This window comes from Alligator mississippiensis, chromosome 1 (genome assembly GCF_030867095.1).
Source record: "Alligator mississippiensis isolate rAllMis1 chromosome 1, rAllMis1, whole genome shotgun sequence".
NCBI lineage: Eukaryota > Metazoa > Chordata > Crocodylia > Alligatoridae > Alligator > Alligator mississippiensis.
This window is the reverse complement of record NC_081824.1, coordinates 320,574,601-320,601,536: the sequence shown is the minus strand read 5'-3', so window position 1 is coordinate 320,601,536 and position 26,936 is coordinate 320,574,601. Positions and strand designations below refer to the sequence as shown.

General features: G+C 41.1%; 1 protein-coding gene across 1 annotated transcript in view; it reads left to right on the top strand.

The window, feature by feature from the left end:
- RAI2 (retinoic acid induced 2) overlaps window positions 1-26,247 on the top strand; it is a 64,628-nt gene extending 38,381 nt beyond the window's left edge. Inside the window, exon 2 of the mRNA XM_014608223.3 lies at window positions 23,456-26,247. Within this exon, the coding sequence (XP_014463709.1) occupies window positions 23,561-25,231 (1,671 nt within the window). The 5' untranslated portion in view covers window positions 23,456-23,560 and the 3' untranslated portion in view covers window positions 25,232-26,247. The remainder of the gene's footprint in view (window positions 1-23,455) is intronic.
- Window positions 26,248-26,936: the final 689 nt, after the last annotated feature.

Here is a 26,936-nt window from a genome sequence, read left to right as displayed (position 1 = left end):
GTGTCTGAGCCCCAGGCCCATCCCCCAGCCCACCCTGCCCCAGCTGATCCCTTCCCCAGGGAGAGGAGCAATACTCAGTCCAGCCTGCCCCCTGCCTCCAGCCGGCTTAGGAGGAGCCAGGCTGAGCATATGTGGGTAGGGTGGCACCAATCCAGGACTTTTGCTTCAATTCTCAGCAACCAGCCAGGACACCAGAATAGCCCATGAAATCTGGGACTGTCTGGGCCAGACTGGAACATATGGTCACCCTATTGTTATCCCAGTGGTTGAGCGGGTCAGCAAAGAAAGCAAGTGAGTTGCTGGCTTTCAACATTATCTTAAGACAAAATATCTTATCTTATCTTATTTCCTTGTGTTTGCTGCATTTTTTTTATTTGTTTTTTTTTCTTTTTCTTTCAGTGAGGGGATTGCTTTAATCTCTGTTCTTGTTGTTTTTCCTTCCTTATATATATATTGGCTATCGTAAGCATACTAAAATAACAAATTCACTCTGATATTTCCAGTGTACTTAGACCAAAATAACTCTTTCAGCTCAGAATAGGTATTGTATCTTAATAAACAGCAGCCATGCTATTCTCTAAAAATGAACCAAGTCTTTGTCAAAAAAAAAAAAAAAAAAAAGGAACTCTTTTAATCCTAGTTATAGCTCCATCTTTATAACCTTTTTGTTGCAGAATGTCTATTGATTACTATGGGGCTGATCCAGGGAGTATTTTTCCCATGGCATTTTTCTAGCATAGAATAGGAATTCCCTATACAATGTGCTCAAACAATCTGTTAGTGGGAAGGATAACAGAGTGCCTTTCCCACATTAGAAATTACTCAGGCCCCGTCTACACAATACACTTAAGGTGTGATTAACCAGTTACTCACACCTTAAGCGGTCACCCGGCCACACATTCAATCCATAAATGACATGATAAAAAGAGGAATAAGCTACGTTATTCCACAAAATACATGAAATAACTTTGTAGCTGCTTCCTACCATGCCATTAATTGAATGTGGGGCCAGGGGTTCCTGTGGCTGGAAGACCCATCAGCTGATTGAAGCTTCCAGTTTGTGGGACCCATGTGCACCTCTACAGCTGGGAGACCAGCTGCTGCAGACTCCCAGCCATGTGGGGGTATGTGGGCTGTTGTTACAGCTGGGAGCCCTGTCAACTGAAAGGGCTCCCACCTGCAGGAGCTTGCTTCTTACTGGTGCAGGGGGAGCCTGATGGGATTGTGAATCAGATCCCATAACACCCAACCATAATTACGCCTCCTACCACGCATGAGTGGCATGACAGGAGGAGCAGTTGTGTGGATCACGCTTAGATCCTATTGCGCCTTTACCTGCACATGTAGAAGGACCCTCAGTTGCATAAATTCCCATCTTTCATAACTCATAAGTTTGTATTCATAAGTCATACATTTCCTGGTGTCTAATATGTCAAATTCTTCATTCGTGAGAAACAGATTTCTGACAAACACATTTCATTTAATTAGAACAAAAGGAGTAAATGCATTCATTCCCTGTTTGTCTACACAAGACGCAGAGCAATTGCACTCATGCAAAATAGCACTAGATCCTCTGCTTCCCTCCTCCCAGAATACCAGCAGTGTAGCTGCTGTTAAAGCAAAGGGGCTCAAAGGCTATGGCTTTAAGTGTTCCTCTACCTGTGGGCCTAAGCCAGAAGGTCTATATAATGATGGAGCTACTGGTCATACCTCCATCCTCTACTCCATCCTCTACTGAGGCTTGTTTATTTATTTATTTTCCCTTCCCTGTTACTGGCCCATTTGTTAAAAGGAAAATAGGAGAAAGGTACTCTCAAACCCCCAGGGGGAAGAGCCTGCCAGCTACTGCAGCCAACAGTACATAAGGGAATAATAGCTAGCATGGTTCAGGACACCTTTGACCTCCCCCCCCCGATTTAAACAACCAAGTACCCATTTACTGCTGGATCATTTGTAGGGAGAGACGGGGCAGTCTTTAACACGTGTTCAGTCTGAAGGCTTTGAACTCATGCTCTGAAGCCATAGCAAGTCTCTGTAACTGCTCTGCAGTGACGCATGCTGGAGAGTCCATTCGGAAAAGCAAACAGCCTTGTTACTTCAAGCTGTGGATTAAACTAAGGAACCGGCTCGGCCCTTTCCATTCCATCTCTTTCTCTCCCCGCCCTTGCTCACACACTCTCTCTCTCTCTCTCTCTCTTTCTGCAGCTGCTTTAACTAAATGTTTTATACTGTTACTGTGTAATAAAAAGCTTATTAACCATGTTTCAGCCACATCATCCATTTAGGTCACAGCAGCTGAGGATCTTGACCTTTTGTATTAGAAGCATGTTCAGTTTTTCTGTGGTTGTCTGCAGTGTTCAAGGTGCGAAAAGCAGAATGTTGCTACAATAGATTTGTGGGGGGAACTAAGGTAAGACAGAGCCTTGTACTGTCTTAACATGTTCCTTTTATGGACTGGTATACATGTCCCATGTTAATCATTTTCAAGAAAAAAGGGGGCTATGGGTACACTTGGTTTTAGGTTAGGGATTTTGTGTTTAATTTTGTAGGCTTCATGCTCTCCTGCTTACTTTGGTTAACATAAAATTATATAATTGCTAAAATCAGGCACAAGTCAATGCAGCCTATTGATTTTTTTTTTTTTCACAATATTTGCAGATATGGTGCATGAGCATTTCCTTTTGCAGACTGAAACCACCTGGTAGTAAGATTTGAGCACATGGAGTTGCTGGTGACACTGGTAAAGGCCTCTGATCCTCCCAGCCCTTCTGTGCAGCTTAATTTCTCCTGCAACTGCAGTCCCATTGAATTGCTCCTAAGATTAAATGTGCTTGTAGGACTTGTGGGAAGTCTTGCTGGCCCAAATGCAGGCAATACATTACAAAGTATGTTAAATACAATGCCTATTGTTAAAGTTCATATTTTAAAAATATTGATGCATGAAATTAAACAGATATCAGGAAAATTTGTGGTGCTCTGACAGGACAGAGATGCTCATTTAGTAGGTAAACTGTAATGTGCTGATATTCCCAAGAGGAGTTTTTTTGGACACTACTTGGCCATTGCCTCCATCTTCTTATGAAAAAATGCTAGTCCTAAATTTGGCTTGAATTGGCATCTCCATCCAGTCTGAAAATTCAGCTCTGCCAGTGTTTCCAAAACATATGTATGGTGTGGACCACATCTCAACAAAGGGCTAATATCATGGATGTCACCCATCAAGGTTGCCCAAAACAATTTCCTTTTTTTACTGACCATCTACAAACTTTTTTACTGACACATGTCCATCTTTACTGTTCAAATTTAGGGATTTAACACAAAACATAGTAAAAAAAAATTGCTTTTCAATAAAAAGTTTGGAAATGGTCAGTAAAAAAAAAAAAAAAAGTCTTTGGATTGGCCACCCTGCTTGACTGCAGCACCAGTTTTATACCATGCTCCCCCCACCCGCCAGGTATCCCCTACTCACCCCCAGGCTCTGATACCTGGTGAATACACCTTCACCTTACTCATGTCCCCCAACCCATCCCCAGCCTTCCCCCTCTGGCCCCACTCCCCCCATCCTGGTACAGACCCCAACAAAGACCTACTGTCTGCCTATCTGTAAGAAGAGCAGTTACAACCAAAGGGGATGCAGCAGCAGCAAGAGCACATAGTTGGGAGGGGGGCAAGGAGCTATAGAGAAAAGCCTGTGAGCCACAAAGCCCTGAAAAGACCTTCCTTTGGGATTTGCATGCACATTCAGACACCAGTGCTAAGTGCAGGCATTCAGGGGCATTAGGTGAAAGTTAAAGCAATTCAAAATGCCTCTCTGATATCAGGTAAGTCAGGTTGGGGGGTGGGGGGAGCTAGCTGGCGGGGTTGGGAGTCCAGCAGGCTGGAGGAGATTGAGGGTCTGCCAGGGGATGGGGGGGGGGGAAATGTGACCCATGGGTGGGGTAGGGGGATAGGTGCAACCCACAGGGGGAGTGGGGGGAGCAGGTGTGACCTGCAAGGTGTTGGGAAGGCCATGGGGGGGGTCAGGCGCGACCCACAAGTGTAGGGAGGTAGATGTGACCCATGGGTGGGGTGCGTCCCCCCAACGAACCTACACCCCCATCCATCCCACCCCTCTCCACACCAGGATTTACTTGCTCAGCTCTGGTGGCAGCAAACTCTGTTAAAAGCAGCTGTACTCGGAGTGGCTTGTGGGGTGGGGTTTGAGATTGATGGCTTGGGGGGTGGGGAGCAAGGGACCGGGGGGGGCAAAAAATAGCCCAGTGCTGGGGAAGGAGGGAGTGAAAAGAGCAGCCCTGGAGCTGGGGCCAGTGGTTGGGTTTTTCCAGCCCTGGGGCTGAGCAGGGAAAGTAGACAGAAGTTCCATACACCAGTTTGATCTAAATCGAGTGAGTCTGATAATACATACATCCAGGTTTATCTTAAACCAGGTTTTGCAATTTTTAGACTGGTTTGTGTGCACGGAACTTCTGTTCAGTTACAGGTTTAGACTGATAACTTGTCACTTAGACAGGGTCTGTAAGTGTAAGGTCAGCACCAGGATGAGCTAAATTTCAATTGGGAGGCCATTTTCAACCCAGTGTAACCTCCTGAATGTCTGTACCGAGCCCAGGTGATGCTGCTATGCTCAAGCTGTGCTTCAGCACTGTCTCCAGCTTCTTCCCAACCACAGAGCTTCACTGATGCTCCTGTGGCTGCCTGTTTTTATAAAGAGTGCAGCTTTCTCACATATTTTACAGTGTCCATAAATTTACAGTTAACAGCCCTGGCAATCAGTCACATCTGCCTGGATCACCTACTCTTCCCCTTTATAATCATGTTTTAGGTCTTTCTGACAACTAAAGCAACTGTTCAGTGGGAACAGAAATACTACGAGTGTGTTTGCTTGCTGGTTTTCTTCCCACAGTAAAGGGAGTGGGATGATTTTTTGGGTGACCATGCTATTCTCTGGATAGGTTTGTTTGATGCAAGGCACATGTATATAGTACATTACAGCTTGTGTGGCCAGGCAGGATACAGAAAACTTTCTGGAAACTAAAAATATTTCTTTGTTTCAGTTTACCTCAGTTCTGCTGAAAAGTTGTACATGCTTTGTTGTATAGTATCAGCTGTTTCTTAAACAAGGAAGCTAAATTGCTGGTTTGGAAGGGTCCTGCTGAACCATTCAGATGGCTTGGAACAGTGGTTCACAACCTTTTTTAAGCTCATGACACCTCGCATTAGGCTCATGGTACCTCTAGGAAAATGCCAGCTCTTAATTTTCACTAGTTTCTTGACTATGGAAAAATAGTGGACTATTTTTTCTGTTGCAAAGAACTCTAGGAAGACCACAACAGGTAAGAATGTTTTGACTATATGGATTCCCATTTGAAATCTCTAGGTTTCACATGTAAATCATATTTTCACACCTGATAGTGTTAACATTGTATGGCATCCCACAAGGATGAAGGCGACTGAAAGGATCTCAAGGTACTTTAGGGTGCCACAGCACCCTCGTTAAGAATCAGTGTCCTGGAATGAACACAAGGGAAAAAGCACACTTCTCTTTCCCTTTAAATAGTCTCTGAAGTAGGCCTTTCAGAATGAACTAGTTTTTGCCTGCTGAATAAAGGCTTTCAAATTTTTGAACACAGGAATTTAAAATGGGTTAAAAATGGATGAAGTATCGACAAAGAAAAATCTTTAACAGTAGAAACAAGAGGGGTGTATCTTGGAAAATCTGTTGTAGAGAATAGGCAGAATATGAGAGAAACAAGGCACCTTCACAACCCACCCGTAACGCCTGCTTCCCTCCATCCTTCCTCACAGAAAAGAGTCCTATGGACCTGAAATTCTCTTATCCCAGTCTTTTTACTGGTAAAGCATCAATGGAAGAAGTCATTTTGATTTATATTGGTGTCTAAGAGAAGATAATCAGACCCCTAGCTTTTCTTTTATAAGAGTAGGCAGTAGGGATGTGCTACAGTCATGTAGATTTTTATTTATATGCTTATTCAGTGGTGAGAGCATTATACTTGACCTTTATTTAAAGGAGTGCTTGCCAGAAGTACGTTTCAGGCAGCACAAAACCTCTTTGCTTCCTTTTGTAATGGATACTCGCTTTGCTTACATTTCACAGAAAACAATCCACGTTTATTTCATAACAAGAAGTCTGCATGCTGTGTTTCCCTCTGAATAAAAGTGTGAGGAATTAACCAAAAGGTGCAAATCTTTGTCCAGTCACATTTTCAGGCGGAGTAATTAGGGTAATTAGGATTATGTGTAAAACCCAGAGTTGGGGTGCATCTAGCATGTTTCACCCTTAGAGTTTCAACATTTATCACACATGCAGTGAAAACTTCTAAGCTACCTCTTTGAACTGAACTGGAGAGCCAAATACAAAATTTTGCAGTCAGGGGATCAGTGTGGCCTTGTGACATTCCCCAGAGGACTCTGATGATGGATTACACTGATCCATTAATGTAGTAGTCTCATCTGTGAAAGATGTCATTGTGGTCCTATATTCTGCTTTTCTATAAGTTTTGGGGGGTTGAATAGATGGTGCATAATAGCATACATAGCAATGGAAATTGAAAATGTTGCAGTAAATTTGTCAGGAATTCTGTATCATATGGTTGAGAGAGTTTATTTTGGTACTATGTGGGATCCTTAGGATAACAGAATTACTACAAAATTCTATATATCCTAATTCCTAATGATACATGTAGTCTCCTGTTGTTTGGTAGGAAAGCATGGATCACACTGATTTTTGGTTCATTGTTGTTCATCAGAATAGTCTCTTACAATACAGCCATACAAAATATTTCCACATTGGCTGGCTCATAGCAGCAGAATATTTATGTTAAACTGCCATACCACGAGCTAGTTTGCTTTGCTGGCTGTGTTACCTTCATTATCTGAAATATTAGTGTTTTGTATTTCCAGAGCCTACACAGCTAATCAAAACGACATTCTGGATTGCATATTCAGGACACTGGTTAGAATAAATCTTACCTTTGTGTAATAGTGCAAACATAATGTAAATCTTGACCAGGATATCCTGTGAGGGAATATACTTTAGGATTAGTAGGAACTCTGATAATACAGCACATCATGGTTATATTTTAGAAAATGTTATTTGCAGTTAAGAACATAGTAAATACCAGCAAAAGTAAAGAATTCTGGAAGCCCGTTCTGTTTTACAGAATTAGGTAGAAGACATGATATGGAAACAAATGGATAAGTAGAGTTGTACAGCTATATTACTGGGAAAATAGAGGTTTTATTTGTAAGTGCACAGGCACAGTGGACGATTATTTGTTACAGTAGCACATAGAAGCTCTAACTGATTTGGAGACTTCCTTGGACCAGGAATTGTGTTATATAGAAAACATACATTAAAAGGCAGTCTCTGTCCCGAAGCACTCACAATCTGATAGAGAACGGGAAGAGTGTGAAATGGAAGTAACTACACACACTGATATACGCACGTGTTCATGTATGATTATAAATGTCTTTGCCAGCTAACTGCATAGAGATAGAAACCCAGAGGCAGTCTCGGCTATCAAAACAAATCTTTGCTATCTTGAGTTATTTATACATTATTTGTGGCATGCAGACATCCTCAAATATTTCACAGTTAAGTGTGTGGTCCTCCAGGAGGGCAAAATTTGACTCTGTGGGTGAATGCACACTGAAAGAGCTGTGAGGGTTTCTGATCTCATCTATCAGTACTGTGGAGCTGCATCTCATGTTGGCATTACTTTGAATTCAATCAAAAGACCATTTTAAACCTGACAGCCCAGGAGAGAATACGTCACTTGGCCTGTTTTAAAAAATAAAGCCATGAACTTCTTGATGCAGAAGATTAGGATAAGCATGAGTATATTAAAGTGTCAAGAAATGAAACAAAATAAGAATACTGCATTTTGCTAGATATTACGGGAAGCTTACATTTTCATGGCCAGTAAATGTCAAATCCTTTCAGTGGTTTGGAATTTTTGCAAGAATGCAAACCGGGAGAGAGGGGAGGAGTCTGACAGAAGAATACAAAACAGAGAATTTTATCCCCACACACCTAAATAGGGCTATGAAAAAATGGTGAAGGTTTGAAACGTAACGCAGCTGTACTTTCCACTGAGTACAAGTGCCAAAGCTTGGCCAATAACAAGTTGGATTTGATTTACCGAAAGGTCAGGGGCCTGCTAAAGCTAAGGATATGCATTTAGGACCTGAACCTGCACTGTGAAGCCCAGGAGCATTTTATTGCTAACCTCAGTGGAGCAGGGATAGCATCTCAAATAGGCTGTGCTTAAGGGGAATGAATCTTCCTCCCCCAAGTGGCACTTTGCCACTAGTGCAGTTTGTTGTCTGAACTTGCTTTCAAACAGGAGACACCCAGGCCACAGAGGGGGAAATAGGAGGAGCTCCAGTCGCAGATGCCTTGCCCTGTCCAACCAAATTCCTCTTTTTTTATGACGGCCCCTTGCTCCTGCTCTGCCCCTTGGTGCACAGGAGCCTACTAATTATCTAGACTGACTGCAATCTGCTCCCTTCTTTCTCCATGTATGGCAACCAGGTTGATTCCACTTGACTTCTGACATTTCCTATCCATGACTGAGAGGTGGGATTTACCATTTGTGGCATGAAAAATGGCACAAAAGCATGTTCCCTCTTCCAAATTTGACTTCTATCAGACTTTTTTGTTTTGCTTTGCTTGTTTTAATTATGTCAACCCAAGCTCTACTGAAGTTGGTTTAGATGTGAATGTTCGCAATTAGTGTGGACATTTAATTTCAGGGTGGAACCTTTTACTTTGTTTTGACTTTTTCTGGTTTTATTTTAGGTTGTCTTTTTATAAGCCAGAGTGGAGCAGTGCGGTAGGAGGCTATGTAACAGCAAAGCTTTAGCATTAAGACGCTTCAAACGGCAAGTTTGACAGTACTTAGTTCATGGTCATCAATTCACTTCATAAGTGTCAAAAAGCTCTACAAAGCCAGTCAAGTTTCATGAAAATCTCTTCCCTGTTTTTTGAAATTTTTCCCATTTTTGCCTTATTTCGATTAGATTAGAAATGGGTGTGCTAATTTACAGAGGTGGCTAAACAGAACAAACTAGTGAAGACAAGGTAGTTTGTAGGTTCCACATGAGTTACCACAGGGAGTAAAGAGTTGACATCCTCTACATTGGGATTGTTGGCAGGGATTGCAGAATCCCAGAGAAGTCAGCAGATCTCTCCATGGATGAAATGGTCTGCACTAATGGATCACAGTGCAGGTTTAGGGAGTTTAAATTCATTTGCTCCTCAAGAAAGATGCCAGAATGCATCATTTGAGTAGGTAAAAAGGGGGCTGCTGAAGTTGTTAAATTATTACAACTCTAGAATTTAATCATTGAATACACTGGCCTAATGCAAAGTTGGATGTACAAAGCTTTTCTCCTTTAATGCCAGAGGTTTTAATTTCCCTGTCTAAATTTTAGTAACTCCTAAAACCAGAGAGAGGAAACAAGAGAGAATATAAAGTGGATTCAGTTGCTTCTGTACAGTCTTGATTTGATATTGCAAGAGGAGATCACAAGTTTAGTAAAAATATCTAAGAAATCTTGAATCAGTGAAAATAAGTCAAGAGAAATTAGGAAACTAAACACTTTCTTTGCTGAGTATAACCTTAGACATGGGACTAAAAATACTTTGAGGTCATTTAACTGCCATAAAACTTTTGAAATTCTTTGTAGGAACTGAAATGATTTAAAACACTGTTTTACAAAGTTCTTTCTGGAAACTGTTTCACAAAGGTCTCACTGGAAAAGCAGCACGTATTTATCATATTGGAGTTGCCTCCCCCCTCCCCCCACCCTTCCTTTTGGCTATTGCATTTTAATTAGTTTCCTTTTTTTCCCTTATGTTATCATCTAGCTATCATTTGCTAAAAAAACAAAATGCATGTTTTAAAAAGTATTTTAAAATAATCTTTCTTTTGTTTGTTTTTTTTAGCTCCCTGTTCTCAAAACAGCTCATTTTTCTTTGCTTTGATGGAGATTATAATGTTATGAAGGAAAATGATACTAAATAATCAGTCAATGGGGAGATTTAATTATGACAGGGAAAAAAGTGTTGCAAGTATTTTTCCCATAGGAAAATCATGCAGCTTGGTTTTCAAGTCTAAGAAGTGTTCTTAGTGCTAACATAGTTCCATATTCTTCCAAGAAGCTCAACCCAAAGTTGAACGCTCTTTGTGTGTGTAAGTTGTGAAAGTCAGGATTTGGCAGAGCTTGGGAACTAGTCTTTTTAGACTGACACGTGAGATTTCCCCAAGAATAGATCAGATTTTTACATAGAGGTATTTTTTTCTAGGGTTGTCTATAACTCCCAGTCTTTGTCCACCATATCTCCTAAGTTGAATGAAACTCTTTGAATTCAGGTAACCATTCTCAGTGCAGACAGCATTTAACTGAGCTCAAGATAAAATTGAATAAGGCCACCTGTTCCTATAAAAATGTGTAGCAGAAAGTGGTATCTACTGTCTTGGACAAAATGGTTGGATGAGATCCCGAGACTCTAAAGCTGATCAAAATATTAGTGGTAGCTGTGCATGGCACTTATCTGCCCCTCTTTGCTGTGGTTTCTGAGCATCTTACAGTCTTTGGGTTTAACTTCACAGCATTCTTGTGAGGCGGGGAAGGATAGTTATCCCCATGTCACAGAAGCCAGACCTGCCTAGTGAGTTACTCAAGGTCACTTGGGAAGGCTGTAAGAAAGGAGGGGAACTGAATCTGTCTACCAAGCTAGTATCCAAATCACTTACACTATCCTCTCTTTGGCCTTTGCTCAACTACCAGCACCAACATAAAACTACATCTCATTGGGTTTACACTAGGCTGTTACTGTAAGTCAGGTATCTGAGATATTATTCCCACTGCAGGTACAAGCAGTAGGGCTTCCCAGGGGCTTAAGAATTCATGCTTGTGGACACAGGTGCAGGGTATGAGTGAATATAACATGCCATATTCCTTGCAGCTAATTTCTGTTGATGTATTTTCACTGATCCAAGATTTCTGAGATTTTTACTAAACTTGTGTTCTCTTGCAGTGCCCAATCAAGAATCTGTACACGTGCAACAGAATCCACTTTATATGATCTCTCTTTTGTTCTCTCTGATTATAGGTATAGGAGTTATTGACATTCAGACTGGGAATTAAGACCCTGTAGCATTAAAGGAGAAAATTAGATAATACTTTTCAACCATTTTGTCTTAGTAGAAATGACTACAGACAATAAGGTACTGAATAATCTGTCCAAATGTCCAATGGTGAAATCCCAACCCCGCTGAGCTCCCTGGGAATTTTGCCTCTGACTTTATTGGAGCCATGGTTTCAACCCAAGTCTTTAGTTGTGGGTAGAGAGCAAAAAGGTGGCTTCTAAGGCTGAGGAAATGCAAACATGGCTTAGGTCCATCCCATAGTTGATCAAGTGGAAAATCCTCTTATAACAGTTACCAACAACTTCCTGGGACATTGAGAGCAAGCAGGGGTCATCAGGGCATACTGACATCCCAGCTGTGCTTTCCACACCTCGTACCTGCCATCAAACTGCCTATACTGCAAACTGCCTTGTAATGTAAAGGTGCATGAGCTTGCAGTAAGAGAGCTGTCTCACCAGAGAGCTCAGCATTGAGAAGCAGGATAAATTAGCCCTAGTGGAGCCTGATGCTGCTTGCCTACATTGCTCCTTGTATCCAAGCTAGCTTGGATAACTCTGTGCTACATTGCAGCCTGCCGCATAGACATTCTCTAAAAGCCAAGACTGCAGCATCTTTCCACCAAAGGACCACTTTTATCCAGGTGTGAGCTGCAAAAAGCTTGATGTGCCGAATGATTTTACCACCAGGACGTGGCACTTTCTGACCTATTAAATATTTTATCAGGCCTTGGGTGGAGCCCATGTGGATTTTCATTGCACTGTGAAACATGAAGGGAGGTTGACTTTTTTTTTTTTTTTTTTTTAACTGAATAACCTCATGGTTGCTTAGGACATTTTTTTAAATCAGCCACTATGGTTCCCTCTTTGAACTGAAATTCTGAGTAAGGCAGCTGTTAGCAAGCCTGGAAAGCTTTTGTTATATTGAAGGAAGCTAACAAAGTCTACCCTACACATGACTCAGCAGTAATTACAGTCTGTGATTTTATTTTCTGCCTTTATGAAGTCATGTTTAAGGTGGCACATTTTCATGCAGTGTCTGTCTTCAGATCCAATGTTCTGCCTACTCGAGGCTAAGCAAATTCCTAGTTTTCAGGCACAGCCATCCTAAATGAAACAAAATGTGGTTTCTGGGATTTTTTTCTAACTTGTTACAGGATGCTGTCCTTTTATAGAACAACCATTTAGGGCTTAGAAGTAGTAAGAGCTGGAATGTGTTATGGATATGAGGGACCTGAGCTTTGGGGAATAGCAAGATTAATCTTGGGTAATTTCAAACTGGCTCTGTTTTTATGGTGCCTTTTTTATGTAATACTAGGTACTGCTTTAGCAGCGATCACTTTGAAAATCACTTTGCTTGGCTTTTTCATCCAGCCATCATCATTGTCAGTAAATGGGGCTGAGGCAGGGAAAAGGTATCTGGTAATACAGCAGCCTAAGCGCTCTCTTAGTGTGGGGTAATATGGGATTTCCATTACAAACACATTTTTTCAGGGGGAGGTGTTAAACTGGATGAAAAAAATCACTGCAGGTTGACATTTGTCAGACATGTTCTGGTCTTGTCAGGATTCATTGTTTGCCTCCTACTTCATCCTTGGAAATAGAGATCGTGTGTTTAGACCTGAGGCAACTTTAAAAAAAAATTAGTAATAAATTGCATAGATTTATTTTTGGATTAAAAAAAAGGTCTCATCCTCCTCCATCTCCACAGAAAGGATCACTGCTTATATATACTTGGCATGCTACTATGCAAGCTAATATATCATTCTACAGGTGATTAGTCCATGAAATAGGCAACTCTTTTAGGTATTTCTAAATTAAAATATTTAAAAGGATGAGATGAAGATTTAAAAACTTGCAGTATCAGTTACTGCTTTTCGGAAATACTGTACTTCATACATGTCATATATAAAGATCATGTAGTCAGTATATTATCAATAACATGCAGTTTTGTACTGCTCCAAGGATTTCCTTCCCTGACAGTACCCTCGACATGGATGAGAGAGAGCCTTGTCACTGGTAGGCATGTCTCATAAGATGGATCCACCATGCAATGCATGTAAGTGGAGCCAAGGAAGAGCCCTTATTAGAGGAATGCCTGTTCACATATTTTACAACTAGAACCTTGGCTATTATCCTGATATTCCTCTGAAGGAATTCCTGAAGCTATTCCTCTGATGGTCTAGCTATCGAGGGGCATTTTTTTACAGTATTCATGTTAGAGTCCAAAACAGATTTCCTACATGAAGAAAAAAATAATCACCAGGGGCCACTGCATGGCTACATAAAGGATGGTAAGAGCTCTGTGTTGGCAAACAGGCAAGGAAATGCAAGTGTAGCTGAGACACTGAGGAGGTAGAAAACAAAGAGTACAGATGACAGTATTACCTCCTGGACTGCTCCTCCCAACTGCTTTCTCAGTACCTAGTTTACAGCTGACTAAATTCATTTCTCTCACCAGTGAGTTCCTAGCTATCTCACCCGGAGGGATGGTCACTGGGGATCTTAAAGAAGACTAGGAAGCAAAGTAGCACCTTTCCTAGTGGCTCTGTCAAGCAATGGAGTTCCCTGGAGGACCTCTCTTTGTATCCTGATTTGCTGGAAGGGATGAGAGGTGAATTCCTCAGCCTTAGTCAGGACTACAGTGCAAGGGAAGCAAAACTTTGAGGAGGTGTTGGGCGTGCAAAGTTTAAGGGATCAAAGTCATCCTTAACCACCACAGATAGTGGTGAAGTCACAGAGTCTGCCTTGCAGACAGGAAATGAGGTCTCGCCAGTCTGGGACCACCTAGAGCCATCTTACACTGTATCTAGGTCTTCCCACGTGTCATCAAGCCCAGGCTATGGTGATCATCAGGCACTGCTTTGCACTTCTCTTGAATGAAGGCTATTTCCTCACTGAAAACGGGAATTAAAAAGCTGTGATGACTTTACAAGGTGGTGTATAATGGGGTTTCAAACAGAACTTTGGGGAAGCTGAAATGAAGGGGTTAGTTAATTTAGTGTTGTTTTATGAGGAGTCGGTGAGAAACCAGAAATAGCTCAATGTCCACTTGGGATGAGGTGTTGAATGGTGCTCCCAGGGGCCTGTCCTGGAACTGGTGTTGTTTCGTACTTTCACCTGTTATATGGAGAAAAGGATTGCATATACATTTAGCAGCTATGCATATGACACCAGCCTGGATGGAGCTGCAGACGCTCTGAGGGATGACCTTGATAAACTAGGGAAATGGTCCTAAATCAATCAGGTGTAATTCAACAAGGACAAGTGCCACACCCTGCAGGTAGGGCAGAACAATTGCCTACACAAATATAGACTGGGAAAGCACTGCAGTACTGAAAAGAAGGACCCGGGGGGGAGGTGGAACTGAATATTAGCCAACAGCTTGCTTTTATTGCAAAACATCCCAAGCATACTGGATTGTATTAACAGGCATGTTCCTTGCAAATCAAAGGAAGTGATTCTTCTGCTGTATTCAGCCCTAAGGAGGCCAAACCTGGAGTACTGTGTCTAGTTTTGAGCCCCCACATTTCAAGATGCATGTGGACAGAATAGAAAGAGTACAAAAGACAGCAAGATAAATTATTAGAAGTCTGGGAAATGTGACCTTTGAGGAAAGGCTTTCATTTCCCATGTCCTTGTGACAAGGTATTTAGCAGACTGCAGATTTTTGTTGTAATCTGACAGGGCTACTACACCATGTATGCTTCTGCTAGGGCATCAAACTTGCAACCTTTGGGCTCTCAGCTATGCACTTTAGCACCACCCCAGCTCCCTCATGAAATGCTGAAAGAACTGGGGTTATTTTGTCGGATAACAGAAGATTGAGGAGGGATAATTTGATAAGTCTTCAAATACTTAAAGGATTGTTGAAGAGAGGGTGGAGACATGGGACTAGGAACAAAGGTCTCAAACTGCAGTGTGGGGAATTTAGGTTGGATATTTGGAAGAACTTTAACACTGGGAAGGTTTTAAAGCATGGGAACAGGCTATACAGAGACACTGTGGAATTTACCTTTAGAAATTTTGAAGAGCAGGTTAGACAGACACTTGGTTGAGATGGTCCAGTAGGAGAGAATCCTGCCTTGAACAAGAGTGGACTAGATGACTTTTTCTGAAGTCTGTTCCAGCCCTACCTCTCTATGGGCATGTGTAGATAAAACAGGGGCCTTAAATTGAAGCAGTGGGTTGTAAAAAATCACTGCTTCAATTTAGGGCTGGTTAAACCCCTGAGTGATGCACACGCCCCACTGACATACCTGCCTCTCCAGTGAGGAGGGGAGGGCAAGGTGCCAGCAGGCGGAGTGGTCCCTGGGCTGCGGTGAGAGACTGATGCTTCCCTCTGCAGCAGTGGCAGGCCCCCCTGACAGCACCCCCCTGCAGGTACCTGTCTTGGGCGGTCCTGGGGAGGCATCACAGCTGTGGAGGGAAGCACCGGGCCCCCCGCACAGCTCACGCAGGCAGGCTCCAGAGGAGGGGGGGGGGAAAAAAAAGATCAGGCTCACTGCTTTTCTTGGGCGGAGCCTGCTTTCCTAGGCTGTTGCCAGGCTGCCTGCAGGGCTTCCTGCAGAGCTGTGGAGCTGCACAGAGCCCGGTGCTTTGCTCCGTGGCTGTAGGCGCAGCAAACGAAAACTCCTCGAAGGAGTTTTACTTTGCTGCATCCCAAGTCATTTAAGGCGCATTACGCCACCAAATTTCCTACAGCAGCTGGATTTAATGCACAATATGCCGCCTAGGCGTGCAAACACCGACACCATTAAAGTGGTGCAAAAGCATTTAGCCTGCTTTAAAGTGTCATGCACACACTCCTTTCATTTTGTCTACAAATGGATTAGGACAGTATAAGCTGAATACATTTCTGCCCTTTGGTATTTGAGGCATTCATGAAATCTTAGAGAAGCAGGGCTGGAAGGGTCACCTGGAGGGCATCTATCCCTCCAAACCAACCCCTACAAATGCTTTTGTAGTTTTAGTAATGGAACAGTCTGACTATGGGGTAAAATTCCTTCCTGATCAGAAATACAGCTATCACTCTGACCCTAAGTGGAGGGGCAAGACCATCTAGCCAGGAACCCTCTGGGTTTTGTCCTAGCAGGAGCACTGGCACTCCTCAGTCAAAATTCCCAGCCAACACTCACTGCATCCAGTACGTGATTGTAAGGAGACACGAGACAGAATTTTAAAACTCAGAATACTATACACCTAAGTTATTAGGAAGCCTGAGAGGCTGCCCAAGTAGAGATTTGGGTGCCCAAACTTAATTTAATTAAAAATATAACTAACCTCAAGTCCTTTAACTTTGTAGTCGTGTCAATAACAACATGATAAATGGCTTATTTTTGTAGTGTTGCTAATAATTCATACAATACTGGGATGCGATCCATACAGTACCAGGATCCATACAATACCAGACATATGGGTGCTGCAGGCAAGAACTTTTTAATTTTAAAATGATTAAATGGATTCTTTTTGCAGATTCTGTAAAGTGTTCCCTGGCTGAGTCATTTAAGTCATCTTCCACAGAGAGAGAGTTAAACCTACAGACTGGCAACAAGGTCTGCTAAATGTCAAAGAAAATGAAGAAATGACAAGCAAGACATTTACCAAAGGCCCTCTACACAGACACAGACACCCCCACCCACCACCCCCAAGATATTGCTTTCAAGTGAGGAGTAAATGTCGTAATTTTGTGTTTTCTTGATTTTTGCCAATGTGTGTTTTCAGAAAGAGGGGTAACGCGCAGGCATGATTTTCTGGTCTGCAGAGTACATTTTAGTTTTGGTTACGTTTTTATAAATCGGAAAAACTCCACAGCAGAATTACTCTGTCCCTGGAGAATTTGACTAACTGGCTAAATTTCCATGGAAATTTGTTGGAGTATAGACTGCTCAGTACGGGCTGCTCCTCACAGAAATATTAATGATGTTGAGTACAGGATTAAAAAGATTCTCTTCCCCACCCCCGTCTTCCCCCTGGAATCTAAATTCTTCCATAATTTTCTCCCCATGCAGGATTGTAGATTCTGCTTTTATTCGTAGGTCTTACATGTGCTACAAAATCCTACTTTTTCAGAAGCTTCTAAACAAAACACTTCATGGCAGACAGCTTTTAAAAATAAAATGTCTATCATACTTTGGGTGCTGTGCAAATAAATAATATAAGTAGGTAAAAGATGTGATAAATGCATGGAAGCAAAATATAATTATTTTCATTATATTTTAGAGAGAGAAATTCTTATTTCCCCTTACAGCACATAGCAGTATTGACGCAAGTTAATTGCACAATTATCATCAGGACGTAACACAACAGAATTCATCACCACCCTTTTTAATAGTATTTCCATATAACTAACATGCAGCAGCTTAGAGAATAACATATTGCTGCATAACACTTTTAAGTTTCGTCACCACTGCAGTGGGGAACCCAGCGGTATTTACAGGAGGTCTGTAGTGTGCAGAGAGCTTATTTTCAATTGAAACAAACAAATATTAAACAGGTGAGTGGGGAAAATGCAATTAAATGAACTTCTCACACTGAAGCTTAGTAGATAGTAAAAGTGATGTAGCCATGATGGTCCAGAAATTATGCAAGAGGCAAGGATTTCTTAGGGTGATATTTTTTTGTTGAGCCAACTCTGTAGTTGGGATAGTGTTAGACAAATGCAAGACATTGGGATGACCTGAAGACCCGACGAAGAATGCCTTGCATTTGAAAGCTTGTCTAACTCTATCCCAGCTACATAGTTGGTCCAGTAAAAAATATCACCCTAGGAAATCCTTGCCTTTTGATAGATAGTAAAAGTAAAATGAAGGTGATTTCACTAAATTATATTAAGTTGCACAATTAGGTGTACGTTATGTCAGTAGCGTGTGATGAAAAATTATCCTATGAAATTTAAGGTATTCAACATTCATTGAAGCAGGAGTAATATTTTTAAAGTTTTCCATATTCATTTTTATGCTGAGAGAAATATAGCAGAGCCATGATTATTATGAGCTGAATCATATTTTTCAGGTTTATCCCAGATGACTGCTGCATTTTTTTATTTGTTAATCAGGTGTTACAATGTAGAGAAGAATATGACCCATTAGAGAAAAATCCTCCAAGCGTACATGCAAATAGGCAGCAACAGCAAATAGGCAGAGCCCTTTTCTTCCCAGCACCACCTGGGGTGACGAGGAACAATGGTCATAAGCTGATGGAGAATAAGGTTTAGGTTGGAGATCAGAAGGCAATATTTTACAGTTAGGGTGGCCAAAATCTGGAACCAACTTCCCAGGGAAGTGGTCCTCACCCCTACCTTGGGCAAATTCAAGAGGAGGTTGGATGATCACCTGTCTGGGGTCGTGTGAACCCAGCATTCATTCCTGCCTGTGGCAGGGGGTCAGGCTAGATGATCTGTTCAGGTCCCTCCTGACCCTAGCTACTATGAAACATGGTCCCAGACATCCGCAGGTATTTTAGCATATAACTCCCATGAATTAGGCACCTAGGGATTTTGTCACATGCTTCAGGAGGCACGGGAGGGGACGGGGCATTAATCGGTGAGCACTTCGTGAGTGCTTCTAATTAAAAGCACCCAAGCGTCACATGTATCAGCGTCCCCCCTGTGCTGAAAAACGGTAGTGGGGCACTTTGAACTAAAGCTCATTAAATGAGCCACCACTTTTCAGCGCGAAGACACTAATATATGTGACACCAGAGTCTGCTGGAGCACGTTTATTTCCAATTCTTCAAGTCTGCTCTGATGCACTGGATTTCAAGCCAGTGCTGGATTGCATGTTCATCAGAGCCAGCTTCCTGCACATGTATAGGAGCCCCTAGATACCTTTTGAGAGTCTGGGCCTTGGATCTGTTTCCCTCTGCATGCACAGTATGTCACAAAATTTTAATATAACCAAGAATTGTGTAATTGGATTGGCTTGGAAATGTTGTGGATGATTCTGCTTGATTTTCCAATATCTTCAATGTAGACACCACAACTTATTGTTACGACAGTGCTTTGAAAGGTCTTGAAATACATTGTACTTTCTTCCTGTGATCAATTGCTTGACAACTATCATGGAAATCAGTGAGGTCTGTCTCGTGTACAGGCGAGGTTTTGTTTTCTAGCAGTTGCACAGTTATTGTGTGCATAAGAGAGAAGTGTTGGCAAACCACAGCATGCTACAAGGACCATCAAACTTAGGAAAACCACAAACATACAGAACGGAAGATTCTGCTTTGCAAATCTGATGGGGATGCTCTGAGCATATCCCAGCAAACCTCGTCAATGATCAATCCTTAAGGAAACCTACATTTTGTGCTCTTTCTTTCTGCCTTCTTCATCTTACTGTCTTATATTGAAAATGCGTGTATTGGTCCTGACTGGTGAGAGTATTTGACTTACCTTATTCTTTGTAACATCCTAGAAAAGGTTGGAACTGTTTCCACTGCCTTGCTCCACCCCTGCTGCCATATTGCCAACTTTAAGCTTTGAAAAATCACAAGGCAGCTTCAGGGGCAGATCCCTGGGGGAGGGGGATGCAGTGGCACCCACTTTGATTCCTGCTCCACCCAAAGTTTAAAACAAACTGCCTGGAGTGGCAGCAGCATTTCTAGTCAGGCAGCTGTGAGGGAGTCATCTGACTTCATGGTTTATTATAATCCACCTGATTCCTTCTAAAGTCTTCGTTGCACAAGTGTTAATGACCCCGTGTCATTTTGATGGTCTTAACATTTCACTGATCAAGCTATTCTTTCTTTTGCAATTCTGCTGTCCCTGCCGCTCCCAGTAATGTAGCTCCTATTTCACAGCCATGCAAACTGTTTTTAACTCTAACTAAAAACATTAATTTAGGTGTGAAAATGTTAATCCAAGTGAACATGAACTCAGCTCTGGAAATAACTTCCAATGAAGCAGTAGATGCACGCTCAAGCTTCAGGAGTTTTTAGAGGTACATCTAATTCTAGTGATTACAGGACTAAACAAGCAACATCTTTTGGTTACTTGTGCCTTGTTCATTGGTTTTAAAACGTAACCTACATAACCTATGGTATAGCAAATTGATCCACATTCTGATAAAGTTATACTTGATTTTGCTTGGATCCTAAATAGAATAATATAGCTGTAGGCCCTTAACATGTGAACACAGCTTCTAGTTTCTTTTTACCAGGAGAAAAATGTGTTTTGGTATATACAATGATGCACCACACCATCTGCACCCTCCCCTTTTTAAAATCCTAGATTGGCCCATGGGTAGTTTCTAAAATCATGGTATTTTAACAGTACGCAGGGTTTTATAAGCTTTTTGGGAATCACATTTTCAAGTATGTCCCTGAAATCATAAGGACTAAAAACATGTTTTTTCAAGAAGAAAGCTGAGAGTGTTTCCTAAAATCACAGGCTTCCAAGAACTGGGTCTTAAGAAAAGCCCCATATATTCAGAGACTCATTATAACACAGACAGAAATGGCAATTGTGTGAAAGAAAAAAAAATCTCATCTGTTCCATGCTGCCCACAGGGTTCTATAATATGTCCTTGTCTACCAGCTAGGAGACTTGAGTCATGAAGAAGAAGAAGAATAATACCAACAACAATAATTTTTTAAAAATATACAAACCCAACTTTCCTTTTATATTATAAGCTTTTAACACACTGAACCCCTTCACCTTTCTCCTTTGCAATTTCCATGCTTAAAACTGCAGTTTCTACTCTTAAAATTGTGTCTTGTTGCTGGCAGGCCAGAGCCTCTAGCAGTGCCAGAAATATTTTCAACAAAATATATATCCTAGAGGCACACGGGACTCAGCATGGAACACTATTTTACTGTGCTGAAGAAATACCTATGGATTTTTAAAGGTGTCTGTTTATGATATATGAGGTTGTCTTTCCCTAGTCTAGCTATTTCCTCTGCCTGTAGCGTAGTAACTTTTTAAGGCAGTGAAGTGGGATTTTATTGTTTTACTGTCATCTCCTGCACTTATCTCTGCTTCCTTCTCTAAGCCAGTTCGGCACACTTATCCTTCAAGTCTCTTCTATAGCATAATTTTCATCTTAATTTTTTCCCCATTTTTTTAGTATCAAGTGGGTTTCTCAGGGGACTAGAAGGCTCTCTCCTAACACTGCTGGGTCATTAATTTTTGATGGGCAGAGATCTCACTTTGTCAAATAAAAACAGTCAAAAACACCCAGTGTAATTTCATAGTGATATAAAATATATTGTTCTGATATTCTCAGCTGTTTCTTTCAATATTTATATAATACAGTAAGAAAGAAATTTGAAAGTGATTTAAACATAGAACAGAGGCATAAAAAGAGGTGAAAGGTTTATTTTTAAAGGGATTTCCTGTTAATATTAGTGAAATTGAAAAGTGTTGGTTTTAAAAATCTTAACCTGCCAAGTATTTATCTTCATTGTCCTTATTTTAAGTGCTTGAAGTAAGGAAGAATCAAGATAGCCTTTTTGAAGAGTAAAGAACAAGCACAGTTGGCATTCTTTGAATCAGTGATTTTTTTTTAAACTCTTTGAAAATAATAAATATCTGTTTGTCTTTAGTTTTCTTTTGTTTTGAGAAAGGTGGGGAGGAACTGTGAATATTATCACAGCATATCATGGAATTACAGTTATTCCCTCAGGTCCGCATGGTAATAAGGGGAAATAGGTGCTCTAAAATAATAATAAATAAATGGTTTCTATATAAGCAGCCTAAATTTTTAGCAATCTACACTTTGTGATCTGCCACTTATTATGGTACCTAAAGTCTGGTGTTTGGCATTTAAATATCTTAACAAGAGTGATTTTTTTTTTCCTACCTTGGCCTTTTTTTTTTTTATCCTTTCGTGTGTTTTCTTATCCGTTTTTAGTTTACAGGTTATAGCTCTCTTCTTGTGAATACTTACACATGAGTAAATTTACACCTGGGGGTCTTCTCACTGAGTCAATGGAAATACTCTTGTGCTTTGCAGGCTCTAAATGTCAAATTTTGGAGTTGCATTTCATTTTACCACAACAACAAACACTACTGAATGAATAATAGGGAACAAAACCCCTGAACTGTTAAGCCTAACAAATGCCTGAACATTAATGCATGCATCATTTTAGGTCATAAAATTCAGTTGAATGTAAGTGGAAATGTAAATTCGGGGTGCTCTTATTCTTCTCCAGCGTAACAGGACTAAATATGGACAAATTTCCATGGCAATTATCATGACAAGATGCAGCACTTAAATTAGGAGAAGTATGTTCTGTGCTACTTAACGAGCAAAACCTAAAGACAAGTTGTGCATGTGGCAGCTTTCATGGTAGAAATAATTTGTACTGGGGGGGGGGGAACTATACCTATGAATTCAATACCTTCTAGAAAGGAAAATGTTTTTAAGAAGGATGCTAAAATTTCTCAGTGCTCATATGGGGAAAAGATCTCTGCACTTTTTACTGACATTTGCTTGGTTAAGATAAAGGATTAGCCTGTCAGAGTGAATTTAAAGTTGCTTTGATTTTTTTTATTTTTTTGTATCCTATTAATAAGACGTCTGGTTCATATTACTGTCATTATCTAGTTCTGAAGCAGGACAAGTGTTGGGGTTTTCTTAGTAGGAAGAAAAGCATCCTTATCAAATAAACAATATGATCAAACTACAGGCTTATGTTGCCAAGCTACTAATTGCTCTTTGTTATGCTGTTAACAGCAGTTTTTGAATGTGTTATTTAGTGAGTGCATGTTATTTAGTGAGTGCATGAGTAGATTGTCTGATTTATTCTAGCAAGATCTTCAAAGACTGAAAAGGATGATTATTTTAGGCTGAGTGAGGACCCTTCACTCATTGTGAAGCTTCTTAACCTGGCAGTGGAACATTTCCTAACAGTTTATTTTTAGGAAAGCTTGCTTTTGTGCTTTTTATTGAGTTTAAACAGTGCAGTGGCTGTTGACTGTGCCATGCACTATCATGGCATGAAGCTTTGTTTAAAAATGTAAAATATAGTGCCTGACTTCTCATTTAAACTGTATACTGGAGGCTTTTTCTTTTGACTGCAGTTGTTCTTCAGTCCTGTAAATTATCTGTGTTTACTGCAAAGTACAAGTACTCCAGAACTCTTCATATAGCACTCATAGCTGTATGTATACACAGTATATATGTGTATATACTGTATAGTATAATGGAGCAGTTACCCTGAAGTGTGGAAACATTTAACGGCTTTTGTGTGTGTGCGTGTGTGTGAGGCTCTTTAAAGGCAGCTGCAAATATTAGCTTAAGAAAGAGATTTATGCACTGCTTAAAATATGTTTCTGTTTTGCAGGTCAAACTATGTTGGTGCAGACCCTTTTGGCAGCCGGGAGACACGCCGGATCCTGGTGACAGCAATGTAAACTTGAATTCAGCAGAATCTCAGAAGTCCTGTAAAATGGAGGAACTGTATAAGGACACACAAAACCTGCCCATGGATGTTACCAGCAATCCTTCCACAATAGCCAACAATAAACTAGAAAATGGAGTTGCTCAGCTGATAACAGCTGAAGCCTGGAACATCAACTCAACAGACTTGATGAAGAAAGCACTTTCTCCACTTGTGACTGTCCCAGCCCCTTCCATCCTCACCCCACCCGCCGAGTCCCAAAGTGGGGTCGCTCTTAAAGTAGCAGCCACAGTGCTCCAGCCAATTTGTTTAGGGGACAGCCCTGTGGTTCTGCCAATACACTTGCAAGTAGCAGGGAGTACCACCCCTCAGATTACTCCCAGCAACAATACTCCCTACGTTATGACAACTCAAGGTCCGGTTCCACTACCTGTCCTCTTAGAGCAACATGTGTTTCAGCATTTAAATTCTCCACTGGTATTACCTCAGGGTGCTCCCTGTGCTACAAATCCCATTCACAACAATATTTTCCAGGGTTCTTCTACCCCTGTTGCACAACCCCAGCTACTGGATCAGAAACCATCTAGCCAGACCCAGGAGCCTGTCCTACCCCCAGTGTTTCAGACACCGGGGTTTGCAGCAGTCCTTCAGGATTTGTTTCCTTCCCAGGGCACCTTAGGCTCTACTCCCTGTCAGCCACCTCCCGATTACTCTTCTCTCCCACCCCAGGCTTTTAGTTCCCCTCTGTCTCCATTAGTACCTCCTGCCACCCTTCTGGTACCATACCCTGTGATTGTTCCTCTGCCTGTCCCAGTCCCCATTCCTATCCCTGTCCCGATTCCCGTGCCTCACAGTCCTGAATCCAAGGTCAACCCGGACTACCCCAAGACGCCATCGTTCACTCCACATTCCTGCAAAGGCACCCAAACCCCTCTGGAGAAGGAGGAGTCAAAACCCTTTGACTTCATCCCCACAAGGGAATTTTCACAACTTAATCGCCACACTGTCATCAAGATGAGCAATGAGAATGAAGCCCTGGACCTCTCCATGAAAACGATGCCCTTGCTAAAGGCAAGTGAAGCCAGTCCTCAGGTCTCACCTGAAGATGGAGCTTTAGACTTGTCCATTGCTTCCTGTAGGAAGACGGGCAGTATGGCGGTCCAGGCTGAAGCAGCTAGTGCCCTTTCCTCTGGCTCCATAATGGACAGTGCTGCTCATGCCATGGCAGATAAACTCTCTGGTGTTGCAGCTCCTTTTATCCCTTCAAAACCACATGAAACCTCAGCCAAGGTTGACAGCAGAATCATCAGTAGCAACTCATCCGAGCTCCTGAGACAACAGCAAAAGTGGCTGGTGGATCAGACTAGCAGAACATCCTGTGAGCCCAAGACTGGGAATAATATTGAGATCGTGAGCACTTCACAGACAGCCAAAGTGATAGTCTCTGTCAAAGATGCTGTGCCCACTATTTTCTGTGGCAAGATAAAAGGCCTCTCGGGAGTATCCACCAAAAACTTTTCCTTCAAAAGGGACATGCCACAGGACTCTGTGCTGCAGTGTTACGATGTGAAGAATCAGCCAGAGTCCAGGGATAATGCAGAAGCTCTTAGAAAACCTGTCAAAAACAGGAGTGTAAAGTTAAAGAAAATGAACTCACCGGAAATACATATTCTTCCAATCAAGAAGCAACGGCTCGCTGCCTTTTTTCCAAGAAAGTAAATTATGAGTTTTTAGAATTTTAAGATATAATAATAATTATTATTATGAAATAAAATAAAATAACATGCACTTGGTTTAAAATGCATTTAAAACTTTTAAACTATCTCTGTAAGTTATTTTTGGGGGGAATGGAAGAAGTTCATATGTAGATTCCCTATAAGCTGGGGCTGTCGTTTTTTTTTTTTTGTTGGGGTTTTTTTGGTTTTTTGGTTTGGTCTTTCTGGTTGATTTTTTTTTTTAATTTTTTTTTTACTTTCATGAAAAAGTAAATAAAAAGCAACTTATTTTTCAAGCGGATTGCACATTTTGCAGCTTTAATGGAAAAATGGATGAGTCAGAGGGGTGAGAGCTATTTTCACTGCCATAAAGTGCTTTGATGATGTAATTCTTAATAATGGGTAGAATGGACATTTCAAAATAAATGTTTGTATGTGCTAATTGGTTGCGGTATTTTGTCATTTATAAATTGCTTTCATTCTATGGAAAGGTTTGGCAAAAGTCTGTAAACTGTAAAGCACTACAAGTTTATCTGTGTTATAGCCCTATAATGTTAAGATCACCAGGCTCAGAAAAATTATATTGCGCAATAGCACCATCAGAGAGCACCTCTGAACAGCCAGTAATGATACGTTTTGATCTGTCTTCAATAAAAGTGAAAGAAAGATTCATGTTATACATAACAAACGCACAGGAAATCCCAGCTTGATTAGTAGAAACAAATATAGATCAGTTTGTAATTGCTAAACATAAATGCTGATTTAAAAGGGAAAAACAGAACAAAACCTAAAAGTTGGGGGAATTTGACAGCGGGTGAGGAAAAAACTCATAATTTTTCCCAGCCTGAATATAGATATATGGAACAGTTGTTCATTGTTAGTTTTACCATTTCTTGATGGCTGAAACCAATGCACATGAAAGAGTAGAACAATGTAACTTTATTACGTAACAGTGTAAAAGCCACCCACATGAATGGCAAAATGTGAATGTAAAATTCAAATAAAAATTCTGCTAGGTAACGGTTGCACTTGTGTATGAAAATGGGCTGGAGCTGTATTACTACTGGGCTGTATTGAGCTGTATAACTGTTACTACTGTTTCTAAACTCTCACCTTCTACCATTGTAACATATCTAGGTGTTAGGATGAACATGAGAGAAGGAGGAATATTTTGATGAATGTTGCATTTTTCTGTTTATTACTCGATCCTTACCCTTTATATAGTATATTATATATATATTATTATATTCATATTTTAAGAATTTCATGTGATAGACTGTGGTAGCAGCATTGATTCTATTCAAGAAAGAGGGAAAGACAGACAAAAGGAGACTAAGTAAGTTGGATGCTGTATCGGGTAAACTGACCCTCATTTGTTGGGCTGCAACCGAATGGTGTCCAGTTTCCTGCTTGGTAGCTTTGCAGTTCTTTGTGGGAGTTCCTGAAACCAAAATAAAGATTATAAAAAATAGGAACCTAACACTGAATTCCTAAATCTATCTTAGGGTCCTGGCTTCACGTTTCAGAAATGTTGTAGCCTGGTGCCATTAGGATCAATTTAGGAATATTTGGACCCAAACATATAATCCAATTAAAAATTTAGATGTTGCATCTTCAACTGCAAGGTAAAGAAATCTTTTTGGTTTATCTGCAGTGCCATCTTATTACTGGGAGGACCAAGTTTCAATATACCTCACCATTATTTTTTG